Source organism: Prenolepis imparis, unplaced genomic scaffold (genome assembly GCF_030444845.1).
Source record: "Prenolepis imparis isolate NDT839.2.m4 unplaced genomic scaffold, iyPreImpa1.0 SCAF_3, whole genome shotgun sequence".
Taxonomy (NCBI): domain Eukaryota; kingdom Metazoa; phylum Arthropoda; class Insecta; order Hymenoptera; family Formicidae; genus Prenolepis; species Prenolepis imparis.
In genome coordinates this window covers 10849782-10876057 of record NW_028141161.1, presented here as the reverse complement: position 1 = coordinate 10876057, position 26276 = coordinate 10849782, and the positions used below count along the sequence as shown (strand labels likewise).

Here is a 26276-nt window from a genome sequence, read left to right as displayed (position 1 = left end):
AACAAACTAGATGTAGATATTCTAATAGTATAAAGCCGCGCTATGTCGGTCGATAGCATAACTGTGTCGTTCGGAATTGGAAATTCCGAAATGTATGTATTGGTCACTTTTGTGTAGATTCGAAAAATTCGACTATTTCGTCGAGTCTCGAGTGAAGTGGAGCATCCGATAGTTACGCGGTGCGAAAATATCGATAAAAGTTTTAGTAACGCGATCGCGTCCAATTTTTTCGCGATCGGCTATTTATTCGTTCCACTTCTTCGTCAATGCACTAGATATAGATATTCTGATACCTGTAGATATATAACATTGTGATATAAAACGTCGATCGATGGGACTACTTCTAGGGTGTTTGAGAAAAAAGGGCATAAGGCATAATTGAAGAGGCAAGCGAATGAAGGAGTTATGCCGCATTTATAATACTCGCGAGAATTATCGACTTTCCAACTTTAATTATTAATGATGACGATAGAGTGATCTAATATTTCATTTGAAACATTTGTGCAACTATTCAATTTCATTGTACATTATTAGTTTATTATTAATTACGCGATACAGATATACGATAGAATACATTGTTTTTTTGTATAAATTCTTTCAATTATGAATTTTATGTGCACATTTATTAACTTTTTAAGAAAGCATTTATTAATTAATAAATGATGACTAATAACAAAAAATTATTAACTAAAATATTAATATTTAAAAAAAAATGTATTAAGAATTAAAGAATTTGTGTTTTTTGTCAATTATTAATGTATAACATTTTTTGTTCGTTCATAATCTATTATTGATTTTCTTGTTTTGTATATTTTTTCAATTCTAATTAATAAGAGAGAGAAAATTAGAGGCAAAAAATTTTTCTAAAAAAAGGACAATCTAACGAGACTGCAAGGCAATTAACATCCTAAATCCTCGTTTTCCAGAATGATGGCTCATCGTATTGTCAGATGTATCTCGGGAATATCCCTCGAGTTCTGCAACCGTTGGATTCGCATGTGCGATTGTTACTGCACAAAAACCGACCGGAACTTCCGTAACAACCTAATACATACGGAGAGAAACGAGTCGGGCGGAAGGGGGACAGTTGGGAAAGCGGCAGGGGGTTGAACGGTTAACTTTCGTGACGAGGGTACGGCGAACAAAGTTTCCGACGATTCGGAGTGAGAGAAGGCGGGGGAAAGCAGAAAGAAAGAGAGCACGAGCTCCGCTATTTCCACGTCAACGTACTTAAACCCCCAAAGCGGCGCGAAGAGACGGTGCGGTAGGTAGGTAGGTACAATGAAAAGTGTTGGCAGAGAGTGGTGATTACCGTTGAAACTGTTCGAGCACTTCGGTACGCCTTCAAAAAGTCGCCCGGTCGTTTACTTTCTGTCGACTTCGACAGAAAAGAAAAGAGCGAACCGGAAAATGTTGGAAAATATTTAACATTCGAAAATGTTCCCATTCTCTCGCGGTTTTTGCAGGATGTTGAAAAACAACGAATATATACTTCAGAATTGCAACTGAGCTTATAACTCTCTCGCAGTATAAAAATGCTTTCTATATAAAAAAAAGATGATTCCCTCCCGTAAAGATTTTTCTTCTTGAATTTTAAACGATCGGGATTGAACAGTTTTTGTTTCTCCGTAAACTATTCAAAAGTTTTTTAATCACAAATCGAATTTCAAAGTTTGATACTTCTTCCAAGTGTTCACGAATGTGATATAAACTTGGTCTTTCGCATAGCCTTCGATAAAACTATATAAGAATTTTATGCTAATTTGATAAATCATTGGACAAAGCACGATTCTTTCATAACGCTTCGCAGCATCGCGGAATGAACAATTAACGTTGCGCAAAGATAATAACCGCTTCCGCGTAGCTCTTTCACTGATTAACGCTATTTTATGGAGTTATTTGTATTTAATGTAGAGACACGAGTTAATTATTTGTAATATCGTGGTCGGGGTCCGGTTTTCCGGTCAACTGTATCCGCTCTCTCCATCCATGGTCGTAACGCATTCGAGCGTAAAGTCCGACATTTAAAATAGCAATCGCATCGTTTTCCCGCGATTTAACTTTTTTTTTTTAAATCATTTAAGCTTCGTAATCCAATATGAGTCAAGGGGCTATCGATTCATGGATTAATGAAATTTATTTATTTGTACCGTCGATTATTGTTCCTTTAAAAAAAATACATAAAAAGTCAGAATGTAATAGTATGGTATATAAATGTCTCTCCAACGATCGATTCTTTCATTAGAGTGGAAAATTAAACCAATGTGAAACGGAGAGAGAGAAATGCCTCATTCTCGATACTTAATAATTTAAACCCGCACACGGCAGAGATGAATTTATTAAAAGATATCCTTTCGAAATTGAATAAGGATTAAAGAGCGAGACTGCATATCGACGTTAATTATCCGCACCGCAATACAAGTAGTGCAACGTTTATACGGTAATAATATAGTAACAGAATGTAATGTAGATTCCAGCCTGAGATGAGGAGGAAGGGAAGGGGATGAGGGGGCCATCGAGGTTAATTCGCGTATACTTTTTGTGGCGAGAAGGGAAGCACGGTTACAAAATCATTATTACGAGGCCGCGCGCGGATTTAATCCTTTACCGCAAAAGCGGCGGAGATTGTGCGAGCGCACTGCGCGGGCAAGTAGTTATACGGATACATATACACGGCCGGGAATGTACCGCAGGAATATTGATTCTCTTGCGTGTATATATATAGGAGCAAGAGCGAGCGGGGCTTTCCCGCGCCATCTGTCAGCGGCACAGACCGGGGGAGGACCCCGGCCTTCTCTCTGTTCGCCGTGTACATTATAGACTCTGTTGGTGCTCGGCTTAGTTTCGTAAGCCGACCGCCACGGTTAGATAATATTTGCGCGTACACGTGCAAATAAACAAGCGTTCGCGGCGCGAATCTCGCGCGAAATCGCGAGAAAAATTGAAGCGATACCCTCCTGAATAGTTGAATTGCTCCGGTTTTGATTGAAGTCTCGCGTGTCAGACTGAACTTGTAATAATAAGCGAGAAATCAGAATTTTTCATTCGCTTCGAGAGAGCGATAAGTTATTAATTAAAGTCAAATATACATCTACCAGTTCGTCAGACTTAATGTTTTTCAAAGTTGCCGATTGATTTTTACGTAATGTTCTCCGAGTTATATATATTTTTATTTTTCGTACATCATGAAAAATGTATCAGGAATATGTTTAATAAAATATATCAGTTTATCTTTCTGTAACGGTTTTAACAATCTTGGCTTTTTCGATAAGTAAATATTGAGTATTAAGTAAATATTGATAACTGAAAGATAGTATCGATAAGAAAGTATCAATGCACGCTTGAAATGTTCAAGAATGATGTTATAAAATCTTGATAATATCTCTTACGAGTGATTTTAAAGATTTTTTATACTTTTCATTTAAGCTATTATAGAAATTTTTACGATAGATGTAAATTACTTTACATCTGTAAAAATAAATTTTGCAAACATTTTCAATATATATATTAATAAATATTATATTTTAGAGATGCAACGTAGAGAGAGATTAAAAATATTCATACGCTAGATACCATAATAAAAATGATCTCTGATGAATAGATATGGATTTTCCCGAACAAATTGATTCTCAGAGATATTAGTAGCGAATGGAGTATACATAGGGAACATTCTGACAAGAGAATTGGAGCAATCTGACGTCGAGGAAATACACCATGCTCGAAAACGTCTCTGAGCGACGTTTTCTCGGGGGCTTATCAGCGTCGTCATAACTCAGAAGTACAACTAATAATTAGAAGGCAAATACATTCTGGTATTTCAAGTGTCAGCGATGGCAGCTATGAAATACGAGCAGCTGTTAAAGCGAAGTGTCCGCACACAAATACACACAACGTTACAAGCGCGCGGAGCTCTCGTATACGTGTATGTGTGTTCTCTGGAGCATATTACATCCGGTCGACGAAAGCAAAACGCGATGCGGGATACGTACAAGTCCCGAAATTCGAAAAGTGGAGCACAGCCACTGAAAATACGTTATCTCGAAATCACGTAGTGCCGAAATATTATTTCTCCGAGGCAAACCACGGTATGTGAAAATACATATCTCGAAAATGGAACGATGATTCTATATATTCCAAATTATTCCAAAAATTCGTTATATTGAAATTCGTATTTTTGCTCTTCTCTTTTGCGTTAATCTATATGAATTTTCAAAATATTACGGTTCGATTTCGAGAGATCACGCGTGCCCTCAAATACAACATTACCCGTCTCTGAAATTAAAGAGTTTCCGTTTTATTTCCAATTCATGCAATCGAGCTCGAAGAAAAAAAATTATCTATTTTTCTATATGTTCGTAAATAAAATTATTTTCTATACAAAAAAGTGTGTCGCGCAAGGCAAGTTATCAAAACTAGATTAGCACTAAAAACCAATACATACATTATCTATCGCTGACTTATAGGTTTTAAGGAATCCGGGTCACCGTAATTTATGGCCGTGCGGCTCTTGAAGTCGATGATAATAGAAGAAAAAAAAGAGAAACAGAAGTCCGCGTGTCATGACGCATGTAATATTACGTTACTTTGAGGCTCTATTAAACTATAGGGGTTAATCACGGTTAATGCTAACCAATCGGCTCTAAGTGGCGTCGATGTTCCTATTACAGGGACATGTGACGGCCCCGTTAGCGCGAATAAATTCACAGCTCACGGGCGTGCGTTTTATCGCGCGTGAAAGAGCGAACGCCCATTATCATCGTTATCGTGCCTCTTATGATGCTTTATCGATATTTATTATATATCCGCCGACTGGACCCATAATTGTTGATGGTATAGGCAGCGGATATTTCGCGCTCGAGTGGTCACTTGCTCGAGTGATTTCATTAGTCGCGATGATGCGAAGAGCTCGCTCGGTATTTCTAATTATCCCTAATATATCCGTCATAAATGTAGCCGCAGTTTCACGGGATGAGCGTGATATTCTACTACATAAACCGGAAAACGCTTCGGTTAATTAACTGTATTTTAATTAACAATAATTAAATCTTTCCTCCATATTTATTTATAGAAAGTTGTAAAGCTGCTGTAAAGCTGATTAGAGCGATTTAAAAAGAGAGACGGAAGATATTAGTTGAATCTATCTTTTTTTCGCTCGCATCTATTTTTCACTTCGTTTTATTAAGTTTAATTAAGAGAACAACACGATGGATACTTGCACAAGCCAACGATGCCGACCTTTATATAAAGGGAAGAAAAAAGTGATAATACTGAAAAATGGAATGTTACTTGAAACATGAGTATCTTATAATAACATCGGTATTTTTCCCTCGAAGGTTTTATGCCCTCGGCGCGCTATACGATGTTCCATCCTGTGCAGTTTTATTAAGAATATATAACAGGACGGGGTATAAAATATCCATATGTAAGCGGAACGGCTCGAAGCTTGTCTCACGAAGGGGAAAAGGGCAATCGGCCATATTGGAAATGGACCGTGACTCTCGACATCAATATCTACCCTCAGACTTCAGTTCCCCTGCGAACTCTATATACTTTCCGTCTTGTTATAGTTTTATCAAGAATATTGCAAGACGAAAAAAAAAGATGCTTGTTTGAGGATTGGAAGTCCGAGACGTAGGGGAAAAAATTGTAATCGAGTGTATTGCAAATGGATCGTGACTTTCGACATCAGCACCTTCTTTTCCCCTTCATTTCCCAACCCTATACTTTCCGCCTTCTTTATAGTTTTATTAAGAATATATGTACACACATATATATAATATCAGGATAAAATATATAAAGCATCTATTTATCGCGACAGGGAATGCAAAATCTGAAAGGTAAAAGGGAAAAATAGCAGACTATATTATAAAAACAGACGGTGATTCAATTTCTCAAGTCTTCGATATTGTACTCAACCAGCTTACGAATTCAGAATTTATGCGATGGTAAAGGAAAAAGGACAGCCGACTAAATAACTTTTTCCTTTGTCTCGATATTTTGCGTTCTATCATAGTTTTATTATTATTATTATTATTATAATATATATAATAGAATAACATCTAAAATATATAATTATTTAAGCAAATAACTTAGACATTTTTGAAATAAAAAAAAACAATTATCCATGTTAGAAAATAAACAATAATTAAATGTTTCTTTTTTCTCAAACGCATCATATCAAATATTACGCTTCCTATTATTTTCTTAGAATTCCAGAACTAATGTAGTCTTCGTGTCGACATCCTCCGAGACGTCTTTCGCTAGTCGCTCGAAAAAAATTGCACGGTCGGCATGCCTTGTACTGACTCACGCGGACCGGATGGAGAAATTATGCGACGGCCTTAATTAATCGAGAGGAATTAAGTCGTTTGTCTCCCGGTGTAATTAACCCACATCCATGTAGTCGCGTTATATGCAGAACCGCGCACCCTTTCATCCGTGATTCTTCCCTTCTTAGTTCACCGTTCTATTATATGTATAGTTTTAAGAAAGAAAAGTTAAAAAATTATTGTGTATCACTGGAGCTTCACTCTTTTACTGTTAAAGACGCATGTAAATATCTATATAGCTCCGCTGTTTCAGACATTGCAAAGATTAAAAGAAATACCTCGATTTTACATTTTTTATGTAAAATTAATAAATATCACAAAGTGTGAAATTTGCAATGTATTTCCTTGTCCTTTATTTGCCGATATCAGAAGAAAATAATTTATTTATCCTCACAATTTTCCTTGTAAATGCAGTCCTTTTTCAGTAAATTAAAACTAATGAGGATATTTGTGCGATGATATCAAAAATAATCTTTTCAAAATAATAACCTTTTTAAAAATAATACCTATTGTGTTAATTAGCGTAATTAGGAAGACAGTCGTCACGATGCGGAAGTCGACCTTTCTAACTCGAACAAAGAGAGAAATTAATGAAAGCTAACGGGGAGGGAAGGGGAGGCCATTAATCACGAACGAACAATTTAATCCCTCGAACGTTAGACTTGGTACCGCTGCACTTAATAACAACGCGTTCCGGCCAGGCTCAGGATGCTCCGTTTTATATTACCCACATTCCGGCTCTATTTTTCAAAGCCAACGAGAGTCGCGATGAAAATCCAGGCGCGGTTCGCATTCCATTCCGTTACTCCCCGTCCTGTATTCGTTCGCGTATATAGAACGTTCGGAGAATCGCGTTTTGTTCGTGTATTATAAATATAGCAAAAAAATCAAATTGAAACGACAATTAAATAAATATCGAGACGTCAGTAAAATCATTATTAAGAGTTTATCGAGATTTTAATGACAAAACTTAATTTATCTAGACTATGCCGCTCCTTTAAACTTTCGTTCGAATATAATTCTGAAAAACTCGATTCGTTAAAGAGAATCTGTATGATCAAAAGCGATGTAACATGCAAGACACCCTGTAGAGAACCTTTCCAACCCGTATTTGCCAGGTTACCAGTACATAGATAAGCGCCTCCATGTGCTGTTGCTCGCAACGATAAATACATATGTACGATACACAGAGACGTGCGGCAGAAGAGGAACATAAGGAACGTGAATACAAGCCTTCCGACGATTGTGCGACGTGGGAAGAACCATAACTCAAATGGAGTTCCTTGCCGCGTTACATCTCCGACGTTCCCTCCACCCATAATTCTTTCGATTTTGCAAACCCAAGAATCTTAGGCTGAAATAGTTCAAAGTAAAATTCTTCAAACTCGAATTTTCGCTCACCAAACTTATGTATAAGCTGTTTAACAAATGTCATATAAGAATTTCGTAATTCAGTTGAAATTTTCTTAATATACTTTTTTTAATTAAATACTAAGTTATTTTTAAATAATGCGTTTTAGAAATTTATATTAAATGTAAAAAAACTGTACTTTAAACATTATGTAAATGATAGTTATTTTAATTATGTTTTAATTATTTTATTATCTCTCTCTTGTTATCTAATAAAATGTCAAATATTTTACTGAAGAAACATTTCCAGTGATTCTCAGGTTCGCCGAAAAATGACACGCTTATGACGTTGTTCTACGAATCGCTAGGAATAATTGCTCGTTATTGAGATGGGCACGCGTGACGGCGCTATCGAGCATCAAAGAAGACCTCGCGTGGACACGGCCGATTAACGATCGTCCCCCTCAACGTTTCGGGCTGCGAAATGCGATACAAAAGTGGCGATTAAGGCGACAAATGAGTAATTTCGCGTAGCGCGGTCGTGTTTGCGTAAGAGACACGCATGACTAAGCTGCTCGCGTGCTCAAATGTAACGAGCTTAACCGCGATGACGGGACCCTAAAACCTCGTCGACGAGCGGGGGTGCGCGCTTGGTACACGCGAGGAGGGGTGCATTAGTAACCGTATCGATAAATTATTCGTGTTCGCCAAAGACACGATCCGTACACGCATTCGATCATCGCTCGAGCTGTTCCAAGAGAATCCCCGTGGACGCATATATAAAACGACGATCGCAAAGATTACAGAGACAAATACGACCGCTCGTGAACCATCTTCCTAGTGGAATATCATGCGCATCATATCATTACGCAAACATTTCTAGCAAGTTTCGAAAGCCAACTTATCTGTTGGCAAGCGTAATTTAAGTTATGCATAAGCTCTGTATAAACAGATATTATAATTCCATAAACTCTTATCAGTTAATGAAGACGTGTGCAATTAAAAATTATCAATAATCTGACATTATTAATGCTATAGAAAATTAAATAATTTTTTGTTAGTGTAACGCAAATACAAAAACTATTAATTTGGATTACGCGTCGTTTACTCGGGGGAAAAAGAAGAAAAAAAAAAACATCGTGTTTTTACGGACGACGCCGTAAACGCGCAGAATCTGCGCGTTCATTGCGATAAAATTAATCCCAGCCTCCGTCCTATTCTTCCGCTCGTTCATGATGCATGATGCGCGTCGTCTCGGCACACCCTTTGTGCACGGGGCAACACGCACCACACCCTCGGCTGTCTAACTTGCGGTCGTAGAACAGTCATTTTATATCCCTCGAAAAGAGTTCTCTACCCTTCGTGTATGTCGTAGATTCGGTAGCACCGTTCGTGGCACGAAGGGGCTGATAAATAAGTCAAACGGGTCGATTAATATTCAAACAGTCCTGAGAGGAAGAGAAAGAGAGCTCGGCATGTTGGAGAACCGCTCTGCCGTTCTCCTTCCCCCTTTCTCCTTTCCACCTTGTAATGGTAATCTACTGTTCTCGACTCCGTTACCTCTCCGTTTACCATCCCCTATGCGAGGCACAGAAGACAGGCACTTTAGAGTTATCGAGGAAGGGATTTTCCCCGAATTCGATCAAGAATTAACATACTTCTCATCTTCAAAATATATTAACGCGTCTATCTAGCTCTCTCCTCTTTCTCTTTCCTAACAAATAAAAATGTTTTTAAATCGTTCTATAATTTCTAGCTAAATAAAAAATAAATAACGAACGATATCTGCATTTAGTCACTGTAAATTATATTTATATATTTTAGCTCCTTGAGATTCGTAAACGAAAAAAAGTAATCTTCGATAACCACTCTGTACATGTTCAAAGAAATTTAATTTTTAATTTCATAAAACCATTTGCAAAGTGGATTATATAAGATAAGAGTTCATTGTGTGTAAAAATAATATATTTTTATAACATTATAATATATTATTTTATATTTTTATAGATTTGTTTTTAAATATAGAATGCATTCTCTCTATCATACGATCTCCTATACCGAGAATTATGGATTAATATCGCGCTCAATTATCGCATGGAATGTCCTGTCAACGAAACGTCATTTTACCCACGATCATCAAAGATCACGATCGAGAAGCTTAGTGAAAGGGACAGCTGCCAACGTCGGGAGAAGGAGAAACGACGAAAAAAGAGCAGGGTGAAAAGCAAGTGGCGTTTTAATTACAACGGTCGCTTAATTACCGCGATCGCTCATCATGAACCCTTCGCCTCGAGAGAGAGAGAAATTCGCATATTATTCGTGCCTCCGGCTTAAGAAGGGAAAGTGAGGAGGGAATCACCGATTTCCCCGCGGACACCCTTGACACCCTCGAAAACTCTTCGCTATTTCCCCAAGTCCTTATGCTTCTTCAGCCTCTCTCGCTTCACCCTCGACTCACACGCGCACAGAAAGGGCGCACACCAACGCTCTATCGTGCGAGGGCTCGACTTTCGTTTTCGATAAATTTTATTCTCTCACGTTCTCAATACATCTTTATCAATTATATCTCAGTAGGATATAACGTTTCATCCCTCCATGTTTACTATTTGTATACGTCTCTCCATGAGCAACAAAGAAGATGAAATGCAGTGCCGACTAGATATTGTAATCAGAAAGACAGCTGTTTTAAAATGCGTCGCGCGAATGTAAATATGTGTTTGTATATAAAATAATTTCTTATATCTTTCATGTAATCAATACAAAATAATATGAAAAATGAGTGGATGTATAAGAATAAAGATCATCATATATTATTATATAAAATTATAAATAACAAATTTCAATTTAGCATTACAAATTTTTCAGGAGCCAAATTAATTCCATTGTTTTGTAAATTTTTTAAGATTAAGAAATTTACAAAAAATGTAATTAATCAATTTGGTTGCTGAAAAACTCATATAGATTAACTCTAAAGCAAAAATACAGATATGTCTTTAAATTTCTATCGCGGACAAATGAAAATATAATATAATGCGCGTTTATTACATTTTCAACTTCAGAGAAACAAATGGAAAATGATTAAAAAGCTAATTATGATATGTGCATAAAGGAACAATTGTACGAGCTTTAAGCCCGCCTCGTGGTGTGCAAATATCTAAAACCGTTCCTGAGAGAGTGTCTCTGTAAGCAGAATAGCACTCCGAGACTCTTTCTCCTTCGCCCTCCGTCTCTCCCTCTCTCGCTCTTGGCTCTTTCCTTTTGCTCTCTAACCCCTTCCGGGCGTTTGTGTGCGAGCCGCTACGCTCTAGCGTGCATACATAAGCCGTCTTGCCCCGAGGGTGTGGCACCCAGAGACTTTTCGACGCGACGCTTGTTTTTTTCCGCTTGTTTATCTCCGCGCGGCTAAGAGAGTACTGGATGTCCCAATTATCAACCCATCCAGCCCTATTCCACAAATTATGTACTCACGTTCTTTAAAGACACTATATGTCTATATGATCTCTAAATGTATCTCTCTATGATTACTTTTCTTATCTCGATAAATTTCAGAAAGATGTATGTAAGCGCCGATAAAAAAATGCTTTGCCATTTTTATTTACAATCTTAAAATGCTATCAAATTCTGAGGTTTCTTATTTTATCTATGCACAAAAAATTGTATAGCTTCAATTACTAACCGCTAATTAATTATTAACTGTGAATGTTATTCTTCTGAATGAACTTCTGGCTTCTGAATTTTTTATAGATTCGTAATTTCTCACCTTAATTTTGCAAGATTTTTCTCCATAAATTCTAATCTCAATGTTTCGAAAAATATGAAAAATATTTCTCATGTAAATATCATTGGAAGAGGCTATCGGAAAGAGTCGGCAAATTCATCCGAAAATGGGGAGTTACACAGGCAAGATAGATGTATTTGAAATATCGAACGTGAATACTCGCGTCCGCCGCTGATATCGTCGGGCTGGCTGATGGAAGTTGCGGCTTTGCGGTGCGACGAGGGCGAAATCGCGTCGACCAGCTATAAAACCGATCGTGCACAGAGTATCGTATATCGAAAATCGAGAATCGATACATCTACGCTGCGGATAGAAGCCGGGTAATAATACCGAGGCTCCTATCACCGCTCCCGTCTTTAACTACTCCCCCTGATCGTCGTTTGATAGCGAATTGCATCGTCGCAAAATAATGATTCGAAATTAATATCTGTTAAAAACTGAGAGTCGACGAGAAAGAGAATATCTAATGATAACGAATCAATGCGTTCAATGCTAAAAGAGACGCAATCAGTTATACGCAAAAGAATATCAAATAAAAAATAAAGAGAAGCACGAGCACTTTGTTAAGAGTTTAAAATGTTTTCAATAAATGCGAAATTCGATATTCAAGAATATCGAATATTGATTTAGTGTACATTATTGTTATCAATATCCAGAATAAAATATGGATACGTGTCTACAAATTTATGTATATTAGTAAGTAAAATACATCGAATTCAACGACATTGATATGTGTAACCACAGCTGAACAGACAGAAAGATGTCGATTCAAAGAGCAGTGGTTTTTTGCTTGCGTTATCGCGCGAGTGACGTCGCGTGAAAAGAGCGAAAGCGGCGACCGAGAAAAAGGGCTAACGGCGTTCGCCGTGTGTCACGACTATGAAAGATCTTTTCAGGATGTCGTTCGCACGAATGAAAGCGCATTTCTCTTTCTCTCTCTCTTTATTTCTTTCTTTCTTTCTTTCTCTTGCCGCTTAGTGCTTTACAATCCGCGTCGTAATTCTAAAACAGCGTCAGACAGACTTTCCTTCCGGAAGGCGTGCGCGAAGTAAATTTTAAAACCACCTCCACGGCGGATGGCGGCAGCCCTAGGAAAAAGGAATATTATCCACTAAATGGAGATAATATCCACCGCAATGAGAAAAGCCGTGTTTTAAAGTATGATTCTCGAATTTTATGGGTGTGCACGAAGCCTCTTGAGGCTTCACGAGAGAACACGCGAGTTAACGAGCGAAAAATTTCAACGTAATAATAATAACGAGCGCTTTACTTTATTATGAAAAGTATATATATAAATGAGAAATCTAAAGAAACTGTTTCGAGCAAGTAAGCTCTAAAAATATAATTTAAATTATGTTTTTCTGTACACATGGCTATTCGAAATAAAATATAAAAATGCAAAAGAATACAGAAGAGAGAGAAGCGCTTTGAGAGATTGTAGCAGACATTAGACTCATTATTTGAAACATAGCATAAAAATAATGCACAAAAAAAATGAATTGTTAAACTATCAATTTTTCATCAGGGAAAATGTTTGAGAATTCTATGGTTAAAAAAAAAAAGCTTCGGAGATCGGGAAATTGTTCATCATCGTTGAATCTTTTATTACAAAACAACAATTTAAAAAAAAGTGTATGAAACTCGAAATTGACATTTTTTTCAAACCCCCAACTCAATTGTACCCCGTTAATGATTCTGTTATTTCATAGCATTGTATTACTCGTTTACGTCGCTGCGTACACACAAAAAGCATAAAAATTCGCCGCGCCGGGGGATCACTTTTGAAGAATCATTTTTGCGCAATGGAAAAAAGGGGAGCGCGGACCGATTTCGCAATTCATCCCCGTTATTTATTCGCAAACGATCACAAACGGAGTCCCCGGATGATCGCGATTGGCCGCTCGCCAATCCCACTTTCGACAGCATCTCGCATGTCGATGTCCTCGACCGCTAAGACAGTTAGCTATAACGAGGCAGGAAGCAGCGACGACATGCGGTGGTGAAAGGGGATTGTCGGCAGGGGGACACGCGAAATGAGGGTAAGGGGGAAGGGGAGCGGAAGGGAGGCATGGTGAAGATGCACGCGCGGGAGAGGGCGAGGGAAAAGGGCGAAAACGGAGCGGCCGCACCATCACGGGCGAAATCCGACGAGCCACCCTCGTCGGCGCTCGTGTTTGTCCGTGTATTCATCCGTGTACTCCCGGGGGCGGAGACCGCAAAGTATTGATTTCACCTCCGCCCTCCCTCCTTCGTCTCCATCCACCGTTTCCCTCCGTGCCCCGGCCGTTTGCGCCCCGTTGCTGCTCCTGCAACATTTCCCCGCCGACACACAGTCGTAGGAGCAGCCACCAGCCCTGTTCTCTGTCTCTTTCTCGCTTTTTCTCCCTCTCTCAACCACCCCAATTTCGCTCGAACCACCGGTGGTAGCAACGCTACCGACCAGGGCCGCGTCTAGAAGGAGTGGAATTCACTCTAAAACCGGATATATTTCCGGATAAATAAATAATCGTCGAAAAGGTACAAAAGGTGTCGTCTGAAAAATTAGGCACGTGATATTTTCCTCGAAAAAGAAGAAGCAAAATATTCGTCGGTTTTGTGAATGGCATTTCTGTCATAAAACATTCTTCCAATAATCTATAAAAACTGCGAAAGCGAATACCTTTTAATAAATAATGTATTCGATTCTAAGAAGACGAAAGCGGTATTGCTAATTTCGTTAAAGATAATTTTATACTTTCATGGTGGAGATAAATTTGTGCTTTTTTTTTTAAAATTATAAATTCTACACTTAATTTGTTTCTCCAAAATATAAGTATGCGCTTGTCTTTTTTTAAATACAAAAATGCAAACTTATAATTAAAGAATCGAGTTCTTAGTTATATACTTAAAAAATACTACATTCTTTATATCTTTTCTGAATATAAAATTTACAATAGCACTTTGCAGAAAGAAAGAAAATGGAAAACAAGTGAATTAAACATCAGGAATAAATATTGTTTTTAAAATAAACGATTCAAAAATATATTATTATTTGTTCAAGAAAGAAAGAGAGATATAACTTTAAATTGTAGAAATATATCATCAGATTCAAATCTGTTTTTGTATTCTGTATAAAGAGAAAAAAAAATAAACGAAAAATGGATATTCAAGCAAAGTTTGTTCTCTACTTCGCACTTTATGGTAAAGCTGAGAAAGCTTTTCAAATGCATATGCATTTAATGTATTGATCTTTTTAGGTTCTCGTCGTTTTTCATTTCTCTCGAAATTCCACACGCTACTTTGTTACATATTTTTATCTGAAAATCAGCAACAAGATGTGCAGAATAAAACTGCACTTTCTAATTAACGTCGAACGAAATGGAAAATGAGTTTTGTTTGAAGTTTAATAAATGGCTTTAATAAACGGAAACAGAATTCTCGATGCGATGCGATTCGTTTGCCAGGGTGGCGGAAAACGCAGAGCCGGCTCTGTTGCACGAACACCAATATAGATTCTGCCGGCGCGCTTCTAGGGGCTCGTCGACTGTCACAGACGAAACCTTGCCCGACCGTTTGCCGACGAATCAACCTGGTGGGCCAACCCCGAGAAAGTTAGGCGAGAGAGATCGAGATAGAAAGAGGAAGAGATCGAGACAGAAAAAGAAAGAGAGAGAGCGAGAGAGAATGGGGAAGAAAAAGAAGAGAGAATAGAGAGAACAAACAGAACATTGGAGGGTGACTTGGAGGGAAAATTCACGCGGTGGAAAAGGAGGAAAGGCGAAAGCGCGGACACGAAGATGGCACTGTGCAGCCTGCATCAACGTCGCGACGCGAGGGTGGGGAGACGCGGAAGAGAAGGGTTGAACGCGGATGGGTGACATCGTGCGGGAAATGGGTGTGTATCGCGGAGTAAATTTCGGAACAAAAATGTATTCCGGTGAGAATGTAATCTGTTTATTCCGCTGCTGCTTTCGTGGACGATTCGTCGAAGGGACGAAGAACGGAGGGGAGGAAAGTTGACGTCTGTATGAGAGCTGGATTCATGGCGTTTAATTGGAAAATCCTCGTCTCCCCGATATTTGTAAATAGTTACGAACACGGAATTATGAACGATGGATAATGCGGCACGAACATTTGTAATATATAGAGAAAGGCAGAAGGAAACATGACGCTTCGTGGCAAAAACCGATAACTCGATTGACCCGAAAGTTTACGACAATTAAAACTTGTGATTAATCACTCGGTCCTTCACCGGTGTATTGACTCTATGCCATGTAAAAGGAACGTCGAGTAACTAGTACAAATGGCAATGCCATTTTTTTTTTATTCAATAGCATATCGAATGAACATGAAACTAACGGAACTTTTAATTAAATGCGTTCTTGCAATAAGCAATTTAACTTTTGATTTAAACAAGAATTTACTTAGACTGGAATTTTATATGATAAACTTGTCCCACCCAATATCAATATAACGAAGAAAACATTCACACACACAAGTGATTATATTCGTAATATCTCGTTTGTAAAAGCTCTGAATTGATAATATAATATTGATACATAATCATGATATATATCAAGCAATATTCAATTTATACCAAAGAACTTTCTAAAAAGAATATGTACAATCAAATTCTCTCATTAACAAATTAATTTAATTCAAATAAATTATATATATCATATTATAATAAATCAATTATAAATAAATTGAAATATTGGAAAGAGCAGTGCTGGCGTCCGAAGTCCGAAAGTTCTCCCGATCGAGTTCGCAACCTCGTTAAAACGTAATATATATAGAAACGCTTAGGCTTTGAGGGACTACGTGTTTGAGAACCCCTACTCTATACTAGGGATATAACGGATTATTCCCCTCGGTGCATAGAGTAGTCGACTATGCCACTTTGCTTGGACCACCGTCCCTCGGTTTTCGCACAACCCCTGCAACCCATTCCGACATCGATGAGCGTCAATTCCGAGTCGACGGGGACGCGATCAAAAATATTTATCAAACGACTTCTTGTCCGCGTACCGTTAATCCGCACGTTTTATCGCGGCTCGATTAACCACATGTCGGCGAGTTATTAAAATCAACCGATGCGAGATTAAATGAAATGCGCGATAATTTCCTGAATTTATTTCGCTCCGTTACAATGTTTGTCAAATTCGTGTAAATTGAGAGCGAAATAGTACCATTAACTTTGTAGAAAGTTATGGATAAAAAAATTGTAAATTAGACTCGAGAATTCATTGTTACTTATATGTCGATAAATGTCAAAAGTTAATAAAGTCAAGAGAAAATAAACGTTTGGTAATTAAATATTGAAAAAAAAATGTTGAGAAAATTTGAGAACTGATTGTAAAATCGCATTCGAAATGACATTTGAAAATTTCTATGAAAATTGCGAGGTTGGAAAACAGTACGCTGCGAGAACAGAGATTACATATACCGCTTGTTTGCACGTGAATATACGTTCGTTAAATATTACCGCCCTCGGACGATCGCGCGCGCGGTGATCATTAATAATATCGCGGCAAATCATAGCGTGCAAAAATAATGACACCGCTATTACAATGGAGAGCACTCGTATCGATGTCACTCGCCGAATCGGATGGTGAATAAATAGATGATACGCGTTAACCGGCCGTGTATCGATGTATCGGACTTTCCAAACAACTTCGACAAAGCGACTGCCATGAACCGTGATTGGCGACAAGAGATGCCGAGTGAAAATATATACCTGCAGCTGCAGCAATCGTCGCGCACAAAGAGAAAATAGTTCATGCCAATCTCGATCTTCGTTGAACTTTACACTTTCAGCGCGCAAAACTCACTCAGACATTAAAATACTGTGTGTCCATTATATAACGACAATAAACAGTATGTATTGCAATTTATGTAAAATCGATTTGTAAAATTTGCATCACGGCTCTCATATCGAGAAATTATAGCTTGCAAAATGCATAACCTGCACATGTGAGTTAATGTAAACGTAAAAAAAAAACCATTAAATAAACTCATTAGCATTTACCGGACTATAAAACGAACGCGACTATAAAAGTGATTAGGAAAAAAATGCCCTTTATGCGGCTTGGTAACATAATTTAGCAGAATCTCTCACGTTGCTCGCGCCTGTAATAGAGACTGATATTTCACTATATATGTGTACAATAATAAGATTTAAAAATCGTGATTTATTACGCGGATATGCAATTTCGCTGCGATGCGAGTAAATTCTTTTTTTCCGTGACATTACGCGTAACGGGGATCTCTTTGGAGCGCACAAAAATGCCATTACGTTTAACAGGGACGTTTAACAGTTAACGCGCCGTATACATTCGAGTGTACACATCGGTTTTCCACTGCGGGCGCGCGCTTCCCAATTTTGTTGTCAAGCCGAGCCAAGCCGGAGTCGAGCCGCGGGCGCATCCGTGACACGTACGCGAGTTGATTGACGCGCGAATACGTGTCCGGCGTTACATGGCTTGCGAACAAGGTTGCGAATGAGCACGTACGAGCGCGACGAACGACGACGACGACGAGTCCGATGTGTGCCAAGGCGAGAGATACACCGAGGATCGTTGGAAAAAGTGCGGATTTCACGACTCGCAACAGTATACGGTGTGTGCACACACAACGCGATATACAATTCCCGCCATATTCCTCGCGAAATATATGGAGTCACAATTTTTGCGGACATTCTACACAGTGGCGGTCCATAAATTTCAAGATTGATTTTTTTTACAGCGATACTAACAACGCTATTTAAGAATAATTGTTCAAATTATTTACCTGTTACTCTTAGCTAATTGCATGCAAAATTTGAAAAATCTACAATCAGCTGATCCGGAATAGTGAGGTGTTTTGTAGCTTGTTTTTTAAGTACGACATGAGAATATAAAAGAAAAGCAACGTACCGCAATAAAATTTTAAGCCAACTTATCTCTCACACAAATGCTCGAGATGGTGCAAAAAATTTATGGAAATAAAGCATTAAGTCGAGCAAACATTTTTCGTTGGCATGCCAGATTTCGTAAGGGAAAGACTCTGTAGAAAAAAAGACGAGCACACGGTCGTTCTACTATAAGTTGAACAGATGACAATATCATCGTTGTCGCACAGCGTAAAACAAGATCAACAAAGATATTATAGATATTCAAAGCTGTAGCTTTCCGTATTTAAAGCGTAGATAAAAAAAAAACTTTACGTGCAATTTTACGAAGTATTTTTCCTCACGAAATCTGGCATGCAAACGAAAAATGTTCGTCCAACTTAATGTTTCATTCTTATAAGCTTTTTGCATTATTACGAACATTTGTATAGAAGATAAATCAGTTTTAAAACAAAATTTTATTGCGATACGTTCCTTCCTTTAATATTAATGGCGTACTTAAAAAAAACAAGCTTCACAAAACACTATAATACTTGAGATCAGGAAATCGTAAACTTTTCAAATTTTGTACACAATTAGCAAGGATACAGGTATATAGTTTAGGCAGTCATTCTTAAATGGTATTGTTAGTATCGCTGTAAAGAAGTCAGACCTTTTATGGGCCGTATTATTGTGTATATTTTTATATATTTCAATTTTAATATTTCTTTCGTTCAGTTCTTAAAATTGAGAATAAAATTCTAGATAATAAAATTATCTGAATTTATAAGAGAAATAAAATTTTATTATTTGTTTGCGGTATTTACAACGCGACACTCACGCGGAGATAAGCCGTATGGCGGTCAAGTTCGAGCGAATGGAAAAAGATTCCTCGCGCATTCGACAAGAAAACTCACCCCGTTCGTCATGTTCGGCCAATCGTAAAATGCGATAACGTTATGGATCTTTTCGAGAGGAAATAATGTACAATTTTCGACGGATCAAGGAAACGAAACGCGCGCGTACATACGCGTGCATGAGACGAGATTTATTTATGGCGCATCGCCGTATCTCTCAAACGATATATTTTTCGCTTCGCGTTTATTTTCAGATATACATACATATGCACGCACGCACGAGTTTGCGACAGAAAACCAAAGCTCTCGTATTTTACAATAACGCTCCCGTCCCATCGTACGAGAAGCGGATTTATTTATTCAAGTGTCACGGCGATAGTGTCATCCCGCGATATAGAATAAAAAAAAGAGGAGCAAATATATATAAAACTAGTCAAGATGATATCGATTCTTCAGAATTTCCTATTTGGACGAAAATAAAAACTATATCGCATCTTCATCGTTCCAACATACTCCAAGATTCGATTTAATTTTTCAATTGATAAAATGAAAAAATTAAAGTTAACTCTTTTAAATAGTTTAACTTAAATTATCAACTTGGGTTCTAGATATTTTCTGCTAACTAAAGGGAAAAGTATAAATTTTTGTTTTCTTTCATGCATCGTACTTTAAAAAGGAAACATTGGCATAAAAATACATCATATATTTAAAATTATATTCAAGAAGCTTTTGAATGAATTTGCATAATTGGTTGTCTATTATATTTTTATTAATGCATCTTGAATTTTTATTGCACTTCTTTTTATTTTTAATAAAGTACTTTTCCCTTTCTATATAATCTCCTATAGTTTTTAGGTGAAATTTTTTTCATTGCACGCAGCGAAATGGAACGCAGCATTGATGCGTGCACGTGATGCGTGTATCGTGCGCACTATTATTTCGTTGCGGTCCGTTCGCGTTTCATGCATATGGACTTATGTAATTGATTCGGTACCGACTCTCATCTTACCGCGAATGAGTTAGGTGCGTACGAGCGTTTCGCGTCGCTGCCGACGAAGCGAAGATACCGATCGAAGGAGGGTCTCCGCTCGAACTCGTGGCGACTAACGAGCTGCCGGAAATACGTATTACATATATACGTCTTCTCCGGCCGGAATGACTCGAAAGAGAGAAAGGAAGTTCTCTTGTTTATATCTTGTTAACTTGTTTTCCGTTCTTATATGGCAATTTCGCGCGGGGAAAAAGTCTACAAATTTAATTCAGTTCGTCTCTCAAAAATGAAAGACAATCCAATATTATATCTGCCATCTTTCCATCCTTTTAAAATCGCAGTGACAGATAATATTTTGTCATTGATGAGGAACGCAAAATAATAGTGCTATTGACTTTGATCGTGATATACAGACTATTTCAGAGTTAGCAGAAAGTGAATATATTATCTTGTGAAATTTGGAGATAAAAATATTAAGCCATTAGTTTCTTGGCCGTGAACCAACCGAGAGATTTTGAGAGAGAATAAAGTCTCGAAAATTAAACTTTATGGATGAAAATAAATAAGTGAATATTATTCGCCGTTCAATTCGAAATAGTTTTTGCTTCAATTAAATTTCAAGAAATTTTGCGATTAAAATATCGAATATCAAAATTTAAAAAATTGTGAAAAATTTGAACATTCAGAAAAATAATTCCAAATTTCGCAGAAAAGACACTCATATCCGCGGAAATGCAACGAGATAAAATTAGCAGGTTCAAAAACTCACCTTTGGATCCGTCTTCATCTTCTTCGCGGGTGGAGGACTAGCGGCAGTGTCCATGGCCTCCTCGGCGGGCGTCGTGAGCGGGGGGCCCGGCACCGCGGCTACTTTGGTCTGTTCCGGCTTGGCCGCAGCGCCGGTCGCGGTTGCACTCGCCGGACTCGGCGGCGGACAGGGCGCCGCCGCGCTAGTCGCGGGCGGCCCGGCGCCCTGGGATACGGAGAAACCTGTCCTCGAGCTGGGCGGTGGTCCCTGGGTCTGTTGCGGCGCCGTGGCGGCCGGCGTCGGGCCCTGAGACTGCGTCGCGCCGCCGGCCGAATTTTGACCTTGCGGCGTAGGTCGCGCGGTACCGTTCATCTCCGGCTTGATCTGCTGAGGCGTGTGATTGCTCTGCGGCTTCTCGTGCTTGTCTCGCGCCTTGTCGCGCCGATGACCGCTGGAGCCGCGCTTGGAACCGGCGGTAGACGAGGGTGCGGGGCCGCCGGTGCCGCCGGCGGAAGCCGGGGAGTGACTCGGCTTGGATTTGTTCGACGATGACGACTGGCCGCCACTGCCGGCCGCGCCGCATTCCGAGTTCTGCGAGTTCTGTGCGACCGCGGCCGAGGCGGAGGCCGAACCGGCGGTCGAGGACGAGGACGTCGAGGAGGCGGCGGTGCCGTTGTTCGAGTCCTGGGACGAGGCAGTGCCGTTGATTTCGTTCGACTTGACGATTTCGTGCTTGGCCTCGCTCGTTTTGGTACCGGGCTTGGTGCGTTTGATCTTCATTTTGAGGCCCTTATCGACGGTGGCCGAATGTTCAACGGCCATCTTGCCGGGATTGCCGGCGTTACCGTGGACGGCGTTGACGCCGCTCACGTTTACGCCCGACGCTTGCTTATTACCGGGGCCGGTGACCACGGAGGACGCGGTGCCGTTCGTATTGCTGACACCGTTCGCGCCGCCGTTGCCGTTTCCGGGACTGTTTGATCGCGTCGACGAGTTGACGCCGCACGAAGAAGACGTTGACGACGACGATGAGGACGATGAGGAGGACGACGACAACGACGATGACGAAGTGGACGACGATTGGCTGCTGGCGTTCGTGCCAGCCGACGGGACGGACGAGGAATTGGAGGAGTTGAGACTCGTTGAGTTCTGTAACTGATGATGATTCGCGTTATTCGGTGCCGATGCTGCCGAGGCAGGCGTAGAAGCCATGCCTGTCCCCGAGCTCAATTTCTCGTCCCTCGTCTTCTCAATGTCCGCATCAAGATCGATTATCAGGTCACCTATGCCGATGTCCCATTCGTTGTCGTCGTACTCAAAGTTATTGGTCGCATTCGTCACGGCCGGATCCAGTTCACCGGCGTTAGCAGCCACTGTGCTTGCTTTATTAGGCTCGCGCTGCTGACTCGACGATGACGAGGATGACGATGACTTGTCTCGACCCTGATGATGATGATGGTGGTGATGATGGTGATGATGATGGTGATGGTGATGGTGACGATGATCACGGTGTTCCTTGCCGATCAGCGCTCTCTCCTGTCTCCTCGACTGACCACCGACGTTGCTGCTGTTGCCTAAGCCGTTGTTGTTGCTGCCGTTGTTGCTACCGTTACTGGGGTTGCCGTTACCGCCACCGCTACTATTACTACTGCTGCTGCTACTACTACTAGCACCACCACCACCGACGCACGGAGATGGTCCTTTGCGGTTTACGTTAGGGAGGCGACCGCCTAGTGGCGTGGTCGCCATGCCCTTGGAAACGTTTCCCCGGCGCCCGCCAGCCTGGTCACCGACTGCTCGCCTTTTCTCACTTTGAATCCCAAGTAGCAATGGTAGCGTGCGCGATTACACGCGTTATCATTACCCCGACCACCGCCCGCGAGACGCGCCTCGTCAATCGAACACATCACTCACTCTCTCGCGGCTACTCTAACTCAACGTAATTCGCGATATATCCCGGCTGAATCTCTCTCTCTCCTTCTCTTTCTCTCGCTCTTTTCACCGCGCACTTGCTTTTGTCGTTAATTCTTACTCGCAGAGCCGAAGATCGAGCGACCCGTTATACCTCTTCTCTTCACCACTCTTCACCGATAACACACTGATTTTCCCGAGACACAACACTACGATCACAGCCACTATTACCCTTCCCCCTCGACGCGATCACGAACACACTACTCAACACCATTCGTGATTACTTTCAACGTTGTAGAAAATCTCGGCGATCATCCGCGCATTCCTGACATTCCTCTTTCCACCTGTCTTCCGCTTGTCGCGAGTTAAGCCATGTCGGGGATACTACCGATCGGCGTCAGCCTAGCGTGCAGTTCTTCCCTTCGATTTCCCGACGGAACCGCGCTGAACGTCCTGCTTTCGATCTGTAACATATAAATGATTCTTTTCATGTCGTAAAATATATAACGATTAACCGAGATTAATTCGTTTTTAATCGAAATAGTCTTTCCGTGAATATTCCATCATTCGTCGCCTAATTTAAAAACTAATTCATTAAATTAAATTATTGCGCATTTATACTATTGTATTTATTCAATTCGGACTTGGAAGTGTGTTGAATATATTGAGGATTTAGATACTAGTGTTATAAGTTTAGTAGTGTTATAAGGCTATAAGATTATAAAATTATAATGTTGCAATATTGTTATTTTAAATTTTGTGATGTCATATGTTAATGTTATATAATTATAATTATAATTCTTAATTTTAATTCTATTTTATTTTATCCTATTCGATTAGATTTTATTTTATTATTTTATCATTGATTATTAATGCTGATTCTAATTCTGATCCTAATTTTGATTTAATTTTAGAACTAATTTAATTTTAATTTTAAGCAGATGAATCCAAATGTAAAAATGTGAAAATTAAAAAATATATAAATGTTAAAATATAAACCGGAAGCCATCCTAAACCGAAAGGTTAAATAAAATAAATTAATGAAATTCTTACACATATAAGTCAGAATTTGAAAGCTGTGTTTCATCTATCTTGAAAAAATGCATATCACATTGTCTACTATTTTTCATTTCGACTTGATGGAAATTTTAAAAATGATTGTCATATGATGTGGCAACAAATGCCACAGGGATTAGTAGCTATGCAATGTAATGAGCCAAGCATAATCCGTTCCATTTTCTTTGTAAAATAACATCGAGATAATGCCTTGTCGGCACATTCTCAACTTGATAGATATGTATGCCGCTAGCACGAGACGCATTCCAGTGGTACGATTATTGTTTTAGAAAGAAGACGAAACCGTGTTTATCTCAGTGCAATATAATATTCCCATCTTACGATACCATTTGCAATCATATAATTTTGCTATAGACAAATGATTACATTGTTGTTATTTTAGAAAGTTATTAACTCTTATATATCTTCTTTTATATATAGATTAAAAATTACAAATAATTATAAGTGTCATATTTAAAAATATGGCAATTATTGAAAATATTTTATAATACAAAAATGTATTTGAATATTATGTTTATGATGTTATTAAATTTCTTTTTATACTCAAGATATATTTTGTTTTCTTTTCTAATTAGAAATTTACATTTTCCGATAATAACTTTCAGAGATAATACGAGTCTGCAAAAAGAGAAAAAAAAAGAAAATTTAAAATTCTGCTTCAAAATATGCAAATATTGAAATTAGGAAAATAGAAGCATCTACATGGGAGCTTATGAATATCATGATACGAGAGGATTCATTTGAGAGCGATTCCAATTAATTTGGCATCGCTAATTTGGCATCGCGGCTGGCCAACTCGAAAGACTTACACGCGCCGCTTTGTAGTCGCGTTGCTTTCATAAACAATGCGCGATAGGGGGATAAGTCTTCGGGGGCACTTGGCCGATGGCCAATAATCAACGCCGCGAGTCGTACACGCCGGCATTCATTCTCTTGGGAGAACCCAAGAAACGAAAGTCGGCGTAAACCGGGTGTGTTGTTAGCTTCGATATAACGACATGTTTAGAGGGACCCGATCGCCGCCTTCTCCTCCTCTTTACCTTCCGGCTTTCACCCCGGGCGCGTATACAACGCGAGGCAATCTCCTCGCCTCCCTTCCTGTTCCAGGGGCGCTCTCTCTGTTTCGCACCTACAAATTGGTATTCCCACTTAGAGAGGAATTCGTGTCAGGGAACGATTAATTTTACCGGCGGCATTTTGGCCACGGCCCAACCGCCCCGTGTCAGTAACGACCGACGCGAGAAAGAGAAACGAGGAAATTTAGACGAAGAGAGAGATATATATAAACAATTCTTTCGATTGAGAGAGAGAAAGAGAGAAAAAGAGAGAAAATAGAATTTATTCCTATGGTCTGTAAAACCGAGTCCTCTCGAAATGTCTATACGCGACACACGACTACACGTACACGTGTGGTAGTAAATGTGGTCGATGCGCAGGAAATAAAAAAGGACAATGGATGACAAAATATTGTGTGCCAGAAAAAATTAATCTGAGATAAAAATGATTTATGGCTGATAAAAGTTTTATAAATGTATAAGCTGTTTAAATCCCATCGTGACGATATCAATTCGTGTCCATACTCGGATATAAAAAAATAGAATGATCAAACAACAGTAGTAATTTATAGTAGAAGATAAATAAGCGGACAAGAGCATATGCGCGTGACTTCTTAAAAAAAAAAGCATAATATTAACATAAATTATCAAGAATGACTTGTCATACTTTTCTTAATGGAATATTTTAACATACACAGATTAATATTATAAAATCAATTATCTTCGACAAACTGTGCAAAGCAAAATATTATAATGTATAAGAAGATATTTTACATATATAATCGTATTAAAATAATAGCAACAAAAAAGAAAAAGGAAAAAAAATTAAACAAATATGAAACGATAAATAAAGATTTAACCATTCGCAATCGTTTCTCTATTTCACTTTGTTTCCTTCGCGATTATATCAAATACATAACTGTTAATCATCAATCAATTATCGTTTGATCGACACATAATTATTTATAATTATTATTCCAAGTTAAATTATGCAGAATTCTTTATTCGATAGCGATAGATTATAACTTACTCGTATATTGTACCCCAGAGATTTAATTTAATTATTTTGTTCATACTGAGTTCAGTTAATAAAATTTAAAAGGTATTTTATAATTTACAATATATCTTCGCAGATTAGCCCTACTCATGTCACGGCTCGAAAAGATGATATATATCCAGGAGTTAATCGAGAGGAGAAGCGGAAGTCGCGAAATCACACGATCGCGGCGGAGCCGGGAACTTGCCCCGGCCTTAAGTTACACCGCACCCGCATTAAGTTACAAGATTAATCGCGCGACTTCGGGGAGTTCCGCGACGAAAATAATATCCGGTG

At 39.0% G+C, this 26276-nt stretch overlaps 1 protein-coding gene across 5 annotated transcripts in view; it reads right to left on the bottom strand.

Moving 5' to 3' along the window:
• Positions 1-26276, bottom strand: part of LOC145934085 (uncharacterized) — a 114043-nt gene that overhangs the window by 46750 nt on the left and 41017 nt on the right. For all 5 annotated transcript variants that reach the window (XR_014424987.1, XM_083034330.1, XM_083034329.1 and 2 more), the window contains exon 3: positions 20922-23275. Coding sequence is in view for 4 of the 5 variants with exons in the window: in XM_083034330.1 (XP_082890456.1) it covers positions 20922-22649 (1728 nt within the window). In the remaining variant the exon portion in view is untranslated. The remainder of the gene's footprint in view (positions 1-20921; positions 23276-26276) is intronic.